The 14,633-nt window shown below is 37.6% G+C and overlaps 1 protein-coding gene across 1 annotated transcript in view; it reads left to right on the top strand.

Annotated features, from left to right (window-relative positions):
- MYO16 (myosin XVI) overlaps positions 1-14,633 on the top strand; it is a 518,514-nt gene that overhangs the window by 382,856 nt on the left and 121,025 nt on the right. The window contains exon 28 of the mRNA XM_053916793.1: positions 5,359-5,461. Coding sequence (XP_053772768.1) covers positions 5,359-5,461 — 103 coding nt within the window. The remainder of the gene's footprint in view (positions 1-5,358; positions 5,462-14,633) is intronic.

Below are 14,633 nucleotides of genomic sequence, written 5' to 3'. Positions count from 1 at the left end.
CTATTACAAAGAAACTGCATCTGAATTTTGAAGCATTATCTTGATATACATACCTTGTATTTTTCTAAGGAAATGCATCTACTATTTCATGGCAGATTTTTAAACCTGTTAGTAAGTTGAGTCACTAACATGTTTCACCTGATATCTGTGATGGCTGCCTAAGCTCTTGTTTTATCTCTAGGTCCAGGACAGATAGGTTGTCTTAAAACTGAAAGGAGCAATCACTTTTGAAAAGAGAAATATTGATTCATCTTTTTCTTTAGGTTCTGTTTTACAGTTCTCTGTTGTTAGCTTTTCTCTGCTTCAACTGCAGTCTATACCTCTCAGCAACCTCAAAATAAATACAACCTATGATGTGTTTTTCTCACTTATAATTTTGTAAATACCCTTATATCTGTTATTTTTAATATCATCATTTTCCAAATACTATGAGTCTATTAAGGAGAATTTGCTTACTTGAATCTTCATAGTAGAGAAAGTACTTCATGAATAGTGTACAAGTTAAAGAATTTTTCAGTAACTGATAGAACTTGCCATGAATACCCATGCATATATATATTGGAAATTTAGGATGTAGAATGGCAAGGAGAAGTTGAAAGTCCTTGGAGACATACTCACAAGAGAAGTGAGACAAGTGGAGCATCTAACACAGTTTTTGGTTTCAGCCCCAAGAGAGAACCAAATATTCAGCACCATAATGGAAGTAGACTCAATTTTCTAAACAGTTAATACCATGCTATCCAGTCAGGCAGAAGGTCATGAGAGAAGAAACTGACCTAGTTGAGTAACTATCAACTGGGAAAGGATCAAATGTGGTTCTGGAATGCTGGCTAAATGAGCCCCAATGAACCACAGGACCCCACTTCTGGATGTGGAACTAAATATTCCTCATCTCAAGCCAGGATGAGACAAGAATGGGTTTTCTGAAAGAGTTAACATTTATTTCCTACAGTCAGTTGATTTATTTTGGATGCAGGACAGATGTCAGCCTGAATACAGAGGTCTTGTATTCAGAAGTCAGTGGGTTGTGGTGCCTTCTTCATCTAAGACAAAAGAGGCTTGGAAGGTGTGGGGAATGAGAACTAGGAAGTCCTACCTGTGACCACACCTGTGCCCAGGATCTATGTCGTGCTCCAGGGCCGTTATTACCATATGGCCTCAGATTGAATTTTCTGTGGGATCGTGTTTTAGCCCAGCAATAGACCAGTGACACCACCTATAGATGACACTCATATCCCAAAAGACAAGGTGATTTTAATTACACTAAAATAGAGTACCTTACCCTGTCTAAGGTGACATTTTTATCTTTTCAGTTGAAATGTCAGATTTATACCATTTTAGGTGTCAAAAGAACAATATAAAGTGAGAAAAAAGGCACCAAGAATATGAATTTTGTTCTGACTTGTTAATACTCTATTCAGATACTTGAATTATCCAAATTCAATTCTTGGTGATAATTAACCAAGTTCCAGAATAAGACAATTAGAAGAGAATAAAAAGATAATTTGAGTGATTTTGTTTCATTGTGTAACTCTGGCTAAATGATAGAAATACATTGATTTTCCTGAGTGCTTGAATGAGTCTGTATTTCATCATGAGTTACTAGTTTACTGTTATATAAAAGGCCCACCACTCAAAGGTTAGAGAGCAGCAAATTATTTCTGCATGTTCTATGTACTAAAGATTACTGTTGGGCTGTACTTTTTTGGTTTTTCATGATCACTTTCTCCTTTTCTCTTTTTAGAACCATCTGGTGCTGCGGGCTTGTTAATTTCTGCTTAGGTTGTAACAATGGTGATGGAGAGATTATCTCTGGAGTTAGATTGTCCCAGGTTCAAATTTCAGCTCAGCCAGTTTTACAATCCATATAAGAGTCCTAGGGCTGCCCTAACAAGTACCACAAACGAGGTAGCTTAAAAGAATAGAATCTTTCTCATAGTTCTAAAGGCTGGAAGTCCAAATTCAATGTGTCAGCAGGCCCATACCCCTTTGAGATTCTGGGTTGAATCCTTCCTCTCCTCTTTTAGCTTCTGGTGATGCCTTGAAATCCTTGATATCCTTGCCTTGCGGCTACATAACTCCAAACTCTGCTTCTGTCCTCACACATCAGTTTCCTCTTCTTATAAGTACCTACTCATGTTGGATAAGGACCCATCCTTAACAACCTCATCTTAACTTTATTACATTGGCAAAAACCCAAATTCCAAATAAGGTCCCATTCACTTATCTGTGGGTGGGTACACAGTTCAACCATACACTATCTGTGTGAACTTGAGCAAGTGACTTACCTTCTGTGATCTATCAGAAGATGATTAACATGCAGACCTCTTATAGCTATGAGGAGTGTGTAAAATAACATATGAAAAGTCTCTTGTATTTCCTTCAGTGCTCAAGAAGTGTTACTTCCCAACCCCCAAACACCCAGCTCAATTTCTTGGCCTCCCATCATTCATTTGTACTTGCTCCATACAAAAGCAATCTAGTAGACACCATGGGAGGTACAAGGATGACACCCTGCCTCAGGGAAGCTCACACACTTTGGGGACAGAGTGGAATTAAACTAGTGTTTGTGATACAATGTAGAATTTGTGTCACATCCTGAGCAGCATGAGCATGCCCACATACACAGGCAAACCGAGAGAGGGGAGAATTACTTGCTAAGTGTTTTGCCAAGGGCTTCACAGCAAATTTGCTACACAGTTGGAACCTGAAGCTATGTCTAGATCCCCAACCCAGTTTCTTTTCTATTCTAACACATTTTACAGTTATATTGTTTTTCATCTTTGAACCACTCAAAAAACGTGAAACAAAATCCATGTTTGCTCACTGATGCACTGATGTCATACGCTGGCGTCTTGTGGGGATGCCCATAAACTTTTAGGCATCCATCCTACTGCCCTGTGCCCAATTTACTCCCATGTCCCAAACTTCCACACACACAATACTCCTCCATTAGACCCATTTGCTGTCTCTGTTCTACCCCTGATATACATCTTTCTCTTTTGCAGCAATCACAGTATGGCCCATAAAAAAAAATCGCTACCAACTTCAGTGCCTGCTGGGTATGAAACCACATTCTTGACTATTAGTTTTTTTTTAAAATTACTGACTACTTCTATCATCCACAGATCATTTCAGTCCATTGAGTGGGATCAAAATGATGAGCAGGATTGTTATATCCTTGCCACTGGCACTACAATTTCATGTGCAGTCTTTGTTACTTGCTGTCTTTACTCCTTCCCATACCCTGAATTTGACAGACAAGCAAAAATCTATACATGAGAAGGAAGGGTTGTTACTGATGTTGATATACTTATTTTGTCTGAGTCAAGGTTAGGAAGATTATGACAATTCTTAATCCAAGATAAATAGTACACAGAAAGTCATCAACTTACAATGTTTTGACTTAAAATTTTCAACTTTTCAATGGTGCCACAGCAATACACATTCAGGAGAAATGGAACTTCAGATTTTGAATTTTCATCTTTTCCCAGGCTACCAATATGCCCAATACTCTCTTGTGATGCTGAGCAGTGGTAATAAGTCTCAGCTCCCAGTCAGCCATGTGATCAGGAGGGTGAACAACCGATACTCTACAGTGTATTCATTGTTAGATGATTTTGCCCAACTGTAGTTTAAGTAAGTTTTCTTTTTTATCTGTGCTACAACTTCTTTTTTATTTTTATTTTGTTTTTTGCTGTCCTATTACAGTTATCTGAATTCTCTCCTGTTGCTGTCCCCCTCCCTGCTCACCCTACCCCTACAGCCAATCCCCACTCTGTTGTCCATGTTCTGAGCACATTTAAGGTAGACTGAGCTAAGCTATGATATTTGCTAGGTGAGGTGTATTAAACACATTTTCAACTTCACATACTTTCAATTTATGGGGGGTTTATTGAAACACAGCCTCATCGTAAGTGGAGGAGCATCTGTACTGAGTTTTCAGTGACAAAGTGACAATGCTAAGGATGTAAGAAAGAAAATAAATGTCTGCTACTGAAAAACTCAAGTAGGTATGTTTTCACAGTCTGTGTTATAGCCAGACTCATAGTGACTGCGGCACTGGCTCTCACGCAGTGCGCCCCATTTATCTATAGCACTTGCAGAAATAAGAAATGTGTGTGAACCTGCTGTGGCTGTCAGTGGGGTATGTCCAATGTTCTCAGTGCTTGATCAGAGGGAGGGTATTAAAAACGATGTGTAGGCAATGTACTCCCTTCCTTCATTGCCCTAAGGACACACAAAAAACTCACTCCAGAAGATGCCAAATTTGCTTCAGCAAACTTTAGATGAAATGCTAGGATATTCTACAGAAAATAACACAAAACTAAGTGATTTCACTTTAGCATTGAGTTCCCTTAGCAGCCCAACATGAAAATCTTAAACACAGTTGAACTGGATGCAATTACACAGACCTTCACTTGTTTCTCCTGTCTATCCTCCTTCTCCACTTCCTCCTTCTCCCCCTTCCTCTTCCTCCTTTTCCTCCTTCTCCCCTCTTGCTCTTTCTCCTTTTCTTCCTCGCCCCCTCCTTCTCTTTCTCCCCCTCTTCTCTCTCCTTTTCTTTTTCCATCTTTTCCTTTTCTTCCTTCTCCCCTCCTCTTCTTTTTCCTCCTCTTCTTCTCCCTGTTTCTCTTCCCCCTCCTCCTCCTTCTTCTGATGCAGTTGTACTTATATGTCAGGTTTAATACCATAAGTGCAAAGAAAATTTTTACATAGATTTTTTAATTGGGTGATATAATTTTTAAAGGAATCTTTTAATAAATTCATAGAAAACTATTTTGGCTGGGGAATGAAAGATAATAATTTAAAGGACATTTCCAGAACAAAATAAAATACCCTTCTGGATGATTTAAAACACTCAATTATCTAATACATGGGGAGAAAGCTAGTCTGACTCTCACTTAACTAATAATTCTGAATGCTTTGATATTCCTATATTACAGATTCTAACTATGTTGAGATGCACTCCCAAATAGGAATAAAAAATGCTGGAATTTCTCAAAATATGTGTATTTTAATGATCATTCTAAATATTTAAGTGAAAACTAACATTAATTTTCTTTCTCTTCAAAGTTTGTTTTGCTACCTGGTTTTCATCACTCCATGATAGTGTTAAATATACATTAAGGGATTAAAAATGTATTTGATTAATTTAAAAATCATTTTCCTTGTAAAAGATGTGTTGTTTCACAGTCATCTGTTAAAGGCACAATTGATGGAGTATGTGGAGACATGTAGAATAAAGTAAAATGGTGAAAAATTTAAGAAATAGTATAACAAAGACAACTCTGTTGCATATAATCATTGGCTTGATGGCTTCAATCACTGCCTTCATGTCCCTGCTGCTTTTCACAGGTATAAGCCCTTGGCGGAGACACTCCCCAGCGAGAAGAAGAAACTGCCTGCTGAGGAGAAATGCCGACTTGTTCTCCAGCAGTGTAAATTACAAGGCTGGCAGGTTAGTGACCTACAGGCTACTAACATACCAGTTAGGATTTTAAATAAGTGAGCTGAGTCATTGTGGGGAGCCACTGGAGTCTCACTGGCAAAAACAAATTGCTTTGATGTGTTTGGCCAGGCACACTAAGTGTATTCCCTGGAAGCACATCAGTCTTTCTGATTTCCGGGTTTCAGCAGCTGACAGCAAACACACAGGGGGAAGCCAACAGGCCCCTGCACTGCACTGCACAGAAGTTCATGAAGCCCCACTCAGTCTGTCCACCTTGCAGATTTAAACATTGTCAGCAAAGCTTTTGGAAAGATCGAAAGGCAGCAGAAGCCAGAGGAACCAAACTGTGAGAACAGAGCATTGATTTAGCTGGTTCTTAGCTGGGACCTTAGAAGTGTTCTTTAGACCCAGCCTCCGTCAGCTCCTCAAGTCTTATTTAAGCTTTCCCCCCCCCCCTGTTTCTTACCTACCACACACTGAAAATGTCACTGTCCTTTCAACCTCATTTAATGGCAAGATCTTCATAATTGGAAACATTTAATTATACCCTGTGGTCCTTTTGGTTGGCAGAACTCAGGGGCCCACTGGAGGAATAGCTGGACTTCCAGAAGGAGGAAGTAACATGAAACAGAATAACACAGGAAATACTCCCCAGAGACAGTAGGACACTGTGGAGTTTGTTTATTACCTTAAACAACATGAATATGCCACCTTACTAGGGTAAGGAAGAGGAGATTTACAACTTAAAGGAGTCAAGAAGGTATTATAAGAGCAATAATGGGAAACAAAGTCCAATGCACCAGGAATTATTGGGTGTTTCTAGCTATAAAATAACTGTAAGTGCTTCAGTGACAAAGTGTGTGGTGAATAATAGCTTTGGCAAAACATAACAATTAATGGGAAGCAGATATAAATCTCATTTTAAAAATGATAGGTAGAGAAGGAAATTCCTGCCTATTTTTACTATATTGAGTATTTTTCTTTTAAATAGTAAATGGATGTTGAATTTTTAAAACAATGATAAGGAAAACTTCTACAAGTGAAAAATACGTGGTAATCAATGAGGCCTTAAATGAGGTCTTCACTTCAGAAATGACGTGAGCAGAGGGTTCAGAATTGCTCACTGTGTGACAGTGGCCCAATCAAGGCAAACAGGTAGAGACCACTGACTTGTCACCAGCATACTCATTCCTCTGTGCCAGAGAACTAAGGACCTAGAATTAGTTCTGATGAGTAGTGATTTAATTGTCTTGTGCCACCCAAACTTGTTTCTTTATTATCTTTTTTTCCCTAATTTCCCTCTTTTTTAAAAACTAATAATGGAGTTGAACTTTAAAACTCTGAAATAGGAGGTTTACACAGTCCTAGTAGTCATGGATGCATATCCTGTCAAAAGATTGGATTAAAAAGAAAGAGGAAGGAAAAGTTACTAACAGAATAATATAAACTAGTCACTCTAGAGTCAGTGAGGGCCATGTATAGAATTGTCCATCAAATCAGTAGGTTGACTTAGGTCATTTCAACTGAATCATTGCTGGGATTTTTAAGTATTTGGATAACAGTGGTTCATTAAAAAGTAATACTGATATGTTTGTGTGTTTTTTTCTCTTTAAAGAATTCTCACAGATAAGAACAATTAAAAAAATAATATTGAGAAAGGAAGTTGAGCTGTAGGGGAAAGGTGAAAAAGTCTGGAATAATTCTTCCACGAAGAAAGTCACCACAATAACTGACTAGCCATCAGTTTTCTGATACATCTGAGAAAGAGAGAGGGAGGGAGGAAAGGAGGGAAGGAGGGAGGGAGGAAGGGAGAGAGAGACAGAGAGAAAGAAAGAAACATTAATGTGAGAAACACATGCCCCAATTGGGTATCAAACATACAACCTCGGTATGAGTGCCTTGACTGGGAATCTAACCTCCAACCTTTTGGTGTGTGGTATGATGCTCTTACCAATTAAACCAACAGGCCAGGGCTAAGAATTTTTTTAAATTTATTTTTGACCTGGAAAGTCAGATTTCTGTTTGAAAAACAAAGAATTTGTTGAAATATGTTGATAGTTGCAGGAAGAGGTACTATCACTCTCCCCTGGGTGGTTAATCCAGACAAGGATAAATAGGAGCTGTTTTAAGCAATGGTAAGATCCTAATGGATGGTTATTGTATCTGTAGCATTATTCCCAAATTGCTAAGAGTTACAATGTATGTTTCTATGAAGCAGGCAGTGTTCATTCTTTGGTTCTGAATGGCTAGCATAAGTTGTTATTCTTTTCCATATATTTAAAAGCAATGCTAAAGGATAGAAATCAGAATTTTCTTCTGCTGTGTGAACCTGTATAGAGTATTAGCTAGAAATTCAATTCTCTTTACTAAAACTATGATTCTTGTATTATTGCTCTGATGGGTCTTGAAGATCTTAGGTGATTTCTTCATTTCTCCTTGATATTAATCAGACTCTGTTCAGTAAAGCCTCTGAATCAGGGGCATCCAAACTTTTGGCATCTCTGGGCCACAGTGGAAGAAGAAGAGTTGTCTTGGTCCACACATTAAATACACAAACACTAAGGACTGATGAGAAAAAAAAAACCTTTTAAGTAAATTTATGATTTTGTGTTAGGCCACATTCACAGCCATCCTGGGCAGCGGATTGGACACCCCTGTGGCATCAGCATAGGAGTCTAAATCCAGAGTTCTCACTCTTTTGTACATTGTAGCAATTGTGTAAGTGGTGGTGAACACCACCATTTCCTTGTTTCAGGTGGGCATAGAGACATTTTACATTGAGTGCTATTGTGTTTGTTTACTCATCTCTGTGTGCTATTTATTCTTTGCATAGTTATGGCTTTAGAGTCAGTATGTGAAACAATGGGACTTTTTAAATATTTCATAAATAATGATTCTTCTACAAAAAACTATTACAATTTTATTTTTCTTTATTTGATTTAAGCCTAATAACATCACTATGTAGAAAAAATGAAAGTAGGCAGGGTGAGCAGTAATGCCCTCATTTTAAATGTGAGGGAATAGAATCTTAGAAATCAGCACAGTGATCAAAATATTAAGTGTAGTTAATATTTAGTTTCAGTGAAAAGGCCACTTTGCTGACACCGGCATCTAGGTCTTGCCATGTGCTGTTCTTTCCACTGCATTTAACTCGATCTATATCTTTTAATGTAACCATCTAAAGTCCTTTTATTCAGGTTACAGAACTTGAAAGACATAGACCATGCATCACAATTTGAGCTTTGATCAAAGGCACTTACATATTCCTTTATCAGGCTAAGCAGATTGCTCCTTGTAGTTAGTGCATTTTTTTTTTATGTTCATAACTCACTTGGTAAATGAAGGGAAGAAGGAAGAAAAGCTGGCTGCTTTCTGTTGCAGGCCAATTCTGATCAGAATCATTCTTACCCAAACTGTCAGCCAAATGACCCCTAAATAGCACAGCACAGCATTCTTTGACGCTAGTTTCTCTGAGCTGCCTCTTGGAAAGATAAAGGAGAGAAAGAAAAGGAAGAGAAGATGGAGAAAGAAGAGAAGAACCAGAACCAAGTTAAGTGTTTGATTTTATAAAGTGTTTGATACCAACTCTAGTCCTGAGAGCTGAGACTTAGATGCCCTTCAGGTGAGGCACAGGAAATTCCAAGGTTGAAAGAAGATTCATGGGTGGTGCTGATTGACAGGCAAGTCAGGGTAATATTGGTTCCAAATCACTACTCGAGCAAAGACAGTGTGAGAACAGTCTTAATTAAACTATTTTGGTAAATCCATCAATTTTGCAGTGTATTAAGTTTTGCTCACTACCATAATTTAAATTCTCACCTTCCCCCAACTCCCTTTAGCATTTGCTCCCTCTTCTGCTCCATTCTTATTCCTTAGATTGCACAACTTCAACAAAATTGTTGATTGTCTCTTGCACTAGCATGGAAGCTCCATCAAAGAGGATTATTATCTGTCAATTTACTGCTGTCTGTCCAGCATAAGGGACAGAGAAAGATGTACAGTAGATATCTGTGCATATGTGCTGGGCTAATAAATGTGTCTTTGTCAATAAAATTTTTCTAAATGATACTATAAATTTCATATGGATACATACACATACAGGAACTTTTTAAATCTATAATAATTCACAACAGAAACCTAACACTGATAATATTTGGGGAATCATTTTGAGATGATAGTTATGGAATTTTGGCTTCGATTTATGTTTAGTAAATACATGTATTCATGCATTACTTCTGTAATTAATTTTTTTAATTTAAAACTGCTACATAAATACAATTTTAGTAGAATATTGTATAGGCTCAATTTTCAGTATTTGTGAAAAAAACTGTAAATCACACTGACTGTGTTTTGCTCTAAAGCATTTTGCTTTCAAATAATAGTTAACCTTTTTTTATATTGTACACCATTAGCTCTCTCTTCCCAAAGGCATATTTAGCCATCTTTTACATGATCTGACTGGTAACCACAAATTTTGGTGAAGTCAGTGATGTTACTATTACCTTAACATACTCAACACTGCTGCTTTAACATACGATGATTTTATTTTGAAGAAAAATGAAGGAAAATCAGGATGTATTGTTGGCTGGAAAGAGTCCTACTTGGTGGTGTTTTCTTGTTCATGTTCATGAAGTGGCTTATTTTAAAAATACAGTGCACTGGCCAGAGCCTTGTCCTTATTTCCAGACAGAATTTAAGTTGTTCAGAAAGGAATGGAAGGTTCTTGAAATGAATTGAGTAGACTCTACATGACTAACTTCCAGTACTGTTTTCTTTCTTACCAAATATATTTTTTGTCTATGAAACAAAGAATCAGTGGATTACTTCATTTGTCAGAAAAAAGTTTAAATAGTTTGAGTTAAGTCATTGTTCGAAAACAAGTAAAATTAAACCATTAGTTATTAACCTTCTGGTATTTTTTTAATTATTCAGGTATTTTATTTATATTAATGTATACGTATTTAGTTCAGTCTTACTTTAAGATAACTGAAAATAATGCCTCCAGAACTATGTACATTTAATCAAACACTTACTGCCCTGATTTCTTCAAGCCATAGAAAAGTGACTGGCAGGCACATAGGGCCATGTGGAACATGCTTGTTTTACCATGTTATATCATTTATGTAAAGTGAAAACTTTTGAAACTAATTCTAAGTGGAAAAATAAATGGTATAATCTGATTTTCACACATTTTATATGAATCAACTGGTTATAGGATGATTTCTTCTGTGTAGTTATTTGAATGCTATATTCATTTTAAAGCCATCTGGAGGGATGACGAATGGGGAAACAAATCTGTCAGAGTCAGCTCACGCGATGCCAGGGGTGCCACTTCAGAACACAGACACTCGCAGAGCTCAGGAAAAGTCAGGACTGGAGAACAGGCTGGCGACCCTGTTTAGGAGAGCTTTCACAGCCATACATTTCATTGTTGTTTCAAACGGATTTCTAAAACTTCGGAGTGGGGGATACTTTGTGGACAAAGAAGAGTATCCTGTGTGGTCACTGTGAAGTAGGTGCTCACAATGTCTGCTACAGGAATTGTGAAAGGAGAAATTTGGATTATAACCTTAGAGAAATCTTACATAGCCTCTAACACTTTAAGGATGAGGAGTTGGACAAAGGAACACTTTTGGTAACTAGTTCAAGATTATTCACTCAGGAAACGAGAAACTAAATTAGAACTTCAACTTCATCTCAACTACCCACATAATATGATACTTCCATGTGTGTCTGTGTGTGTGTGTGTGTGAGAGAGAGAGACTGAGACTGAAAGAAATAACAAAGGGCGCTCACAAAAAATCAAGTCCCAATTTTTAGTGAATTCTGCTTGTTTTCTATTTGTGTTTATCCACTAACAAAAAAATTACAATAATTAGCTTGACCAGTGTGGCTCAGTTGGTTGAGTGTCGTCCTGCAAAGTGAAAGGTTGCCAGTTTGATTCCCAGCCAGGGCATATGTCTGGGTTGTGGATTCAGTTCCTGGTCAGGGTGTGTGCAAGAGGCAACTGATCAGTTTCTCTCTCACATTGGTGTTTCTCATTCTTTCTTTCTTCCTCCATTCCCCTCCCTCTAAAAATAAATAAATAAAATATTTTTAATTACAATAATTAATTTATCATTATCTTCTAGTGTAATGTTCAAGGAATAGCCTAGATTTCATTGTGTCTCTGTAAAATATATGGTCTTTGAAGGATTCATTCTTATAGTGCTGAGAATAGCAAGATTAACATTTTCCAATACCATTAAATAAAATCAGTTGAATCAAAGATTTATTATTTCATTAATCTAAAATAATAGAGTAGAGAAAAGATAATAAAAGTAAGAGCAAAAAACTGTTAAAGTTTTAAGCACCCTCCACTTTTTTTTTTTTTTACATATTCTAAAACAAGACAATTGCATTAGGGCCCTTGGCTCTTATTAGTACAATAAATTAATGGTTTATAACCTTTGTTTTATTACTCAAGGAGCACTTCATAAATCAACTGTAAGTACAAGCTAGAAAATAGCCTATAAAATTATTCTGTCATATTCCTTCTCTTTCTCTGGAATTATTAATGTTGCAAATAATAGACTTTAAGGATCTAAGAGTATCTCTTGGCACTATGTGTATTATACCTGGGAATCACTATATGTGCACATATATTTATTTTCTTTTTTCCCTTGTACTAAACACTTACTTACACATACATATGAACACATTTTTATAAACACATTTATTCTTGATAAGAAACTTGGAAAATAGAGAAAATTGAAGGAGAAAATACAGATCATCTGTAATTGAATTGATCTGCCTAGAGATAACTACTCCTAATGTTTTGTGGGTATTGAGTCAGTTTTTAAAATAACATAACAGATATTTGATTCTTGGTCAGTGTGTTTTTTTCCTTTTTCACAATGAACTTTATGTGGACAAATATAGTACATCTCCTTTTTTCTTATATATTTTTATGCTGTGTGCGTGTGTGTTTTACTATTACATCCCTTTCAGGGTCTGGCACAGAGTAGACACTCAGCCAATATTTGTTGAGTGAATAAATGAATGAACCTCCTAATTATTATCACATGTTCTCTTTAGAAATATAGGTATTTACATCAAGCCTTGCTGACATGTGTGGTAGTTTCTCCTTTACAATAATTTTATACTTTTCTTCTCAACTTTGTTACACAAAAAAGCAAGACCCTGAGAGGAAGGCACTTAACAATCACCAAGTAAAAACTGGCTGTACCTATTCCTAATCAAACTTTTATCTCTTAGAAATCAGTCTAATTTTCTCTAACTCCAGATTGAATGATTGCTTGAATCAACAAGCATTTATTGAGTACCATTTATGCCCCTGAAGTTCCTAAGACAGTGTTAAGATGGAATGACATGTTCCTTTTCCACAGGGCTTACAGTCAAGTGCAGTAGGGGTGGAACTATGAACAGCAAACTAATAAATAATTACAAGTTAAGTTTTATGCTGAAATAGAACCAGTAAGGCAACTGTGACAATAAATCAAAGTTGCCATAGTTTATATATGGCAATAATCAGGAATGGCATCTCCAAGAGGAACAAATGTAAGCTGAGATATGAAGGATAAGAAGGATCTTGTGGTCTGGGGGTAGGACCACTATGTGCCAAGACCCTTAGATGAAGGCAGCCTGAGAGAACTGATGGGAGAAGAATGGCTGGAGCACTGAGAACCGGTAAGAGGAAGAGACACAATGCTCTATAGCAGTGTTTCTCAACCTTTATTTTTTCATTATTGCCCCACTAAAACCAAAAATTAATGAGAGAGTTCCGGCCAAGATGGAGATGTAGGCAGAAATGCTTGACTTCCTCACACAACCAAGAAAAAGGATAACAACCAAGTTAAAAACAAAGAACAACCAGAACTGAAAGAAAAATATTTTCATGGAAGTCCAACACCCAAGGAGTTAAAGAAACATTCACCCAGATTGTAGGATGGGTAGAGACAGCAACGAGCAACCGGGCTGAGAGGATGCACAGCAAGGCAGTGGCTGGCAGACCACGCTAGTGACCTTACATTCATGCCCAGACAAGCCCAGGGGAACAACAGGGGAGCAAGACAGACTGTGAAACCCAGGGTGTCAGTGTGGGAAACTAAAGACTCAAAACCCCAGGCTGTAAAGAAATCTGTGGGGGTTGTAGCAGTGGGAAAAACCTCCAGTCTCACAGGAGAGTTCATCAGAGAGACCCACAAGATCCTAAAACATACACAAAGCCACCCACCTGTGAATCAGCAACTGAAAGGGCACAATCTGCTTGTGAGAAGCGAGGGAAGTGAGGGAAGTGAGGGAACGTGGGGGGAGAGTGGAGCAGGCAGCATTGTTCCCTCTCTGACCCCTCCCTCACAGACAGTGCCACAACGCAGCAAAGAGCATTGCCCTGCCTAATATACCTAAGGCTCCGCCCCTTATCACGTAACAGGTGCACTGAAACAATGAACTATGGCCCAAGTGAAAGAATGGATTAAAACTCCAGAAAATGAATTAAGTGACAAGGAGATAACAGAACCTGCTTGATACAGAGTTCAAAACACTGGTAATCAGGATGCTCACAGCACTGATTGAGCTCGGTAGCAAAATAAAGGAAGAAATGAAGGCTACACAAAGTGAAATAAAGAAAAATATACAGGGAACCAAGAGTGAAGGGAAGGAAAACTGAGGTCAAATCAATAATTTGGAATAAAATGAAGAAATAAGCATCCAACCAGAACAGAATGAAGAAACAATAATTGGAAAAAAAAATGAGGAGAGGCTTAGGAACCTCTGGGACAACTTTAAGCATTCCAACATCTGAATCATGGGAGTGCCTGAAGGAGAAGAGGAAGTGCAAGAAATTGAAAACTTATTTTAAAAAGTAATGAAGGAAAACTTCACCAATCTGGCAAAGGAAAGAGACTTCCAGGAAGTCCAGGAAGCCCAGAGAGTCCCAAAGAAATTGGACCCAAGGAGGAGCACACCGAGACACATCATAATTAAGTTACCCAAGATTAAAGGTAAGGAGAGAATCTTAAAAAGCAGTAAGAGAAAAGGAGATAGTTACCTACAAAGGAGTTCCCATAAGCTATCAGCTGATTTCTCAAAAGAAACCTTGCAGGCAAGAAGGGGCTGGAAAGAAGTATTCAAAGTCATGAAAGGCAAGGACCTGCATCCAAGATTACTCTATGAAGCA

The sequence above is a fragment of the Desmodus rotundus genome, chromosome 13 (genome assembly GCF_022682495.2).
Source record: "Desmodus rotundus isolate HL8 chromosome 13, HLdesRot8A.1, whole genome shotgun sequence".
In the NCBI taxonomy this organism is placed as follows: domain Eukaryota; kingdom Metazoa; phylum Chordata; class Mammalia; order Chiroptera; family Phyllostomidae; genus Desmodus; species Desmodus rotundus.
This window is presented reverse-complemented; position numbering and strand designations above follow the sequence as displayed.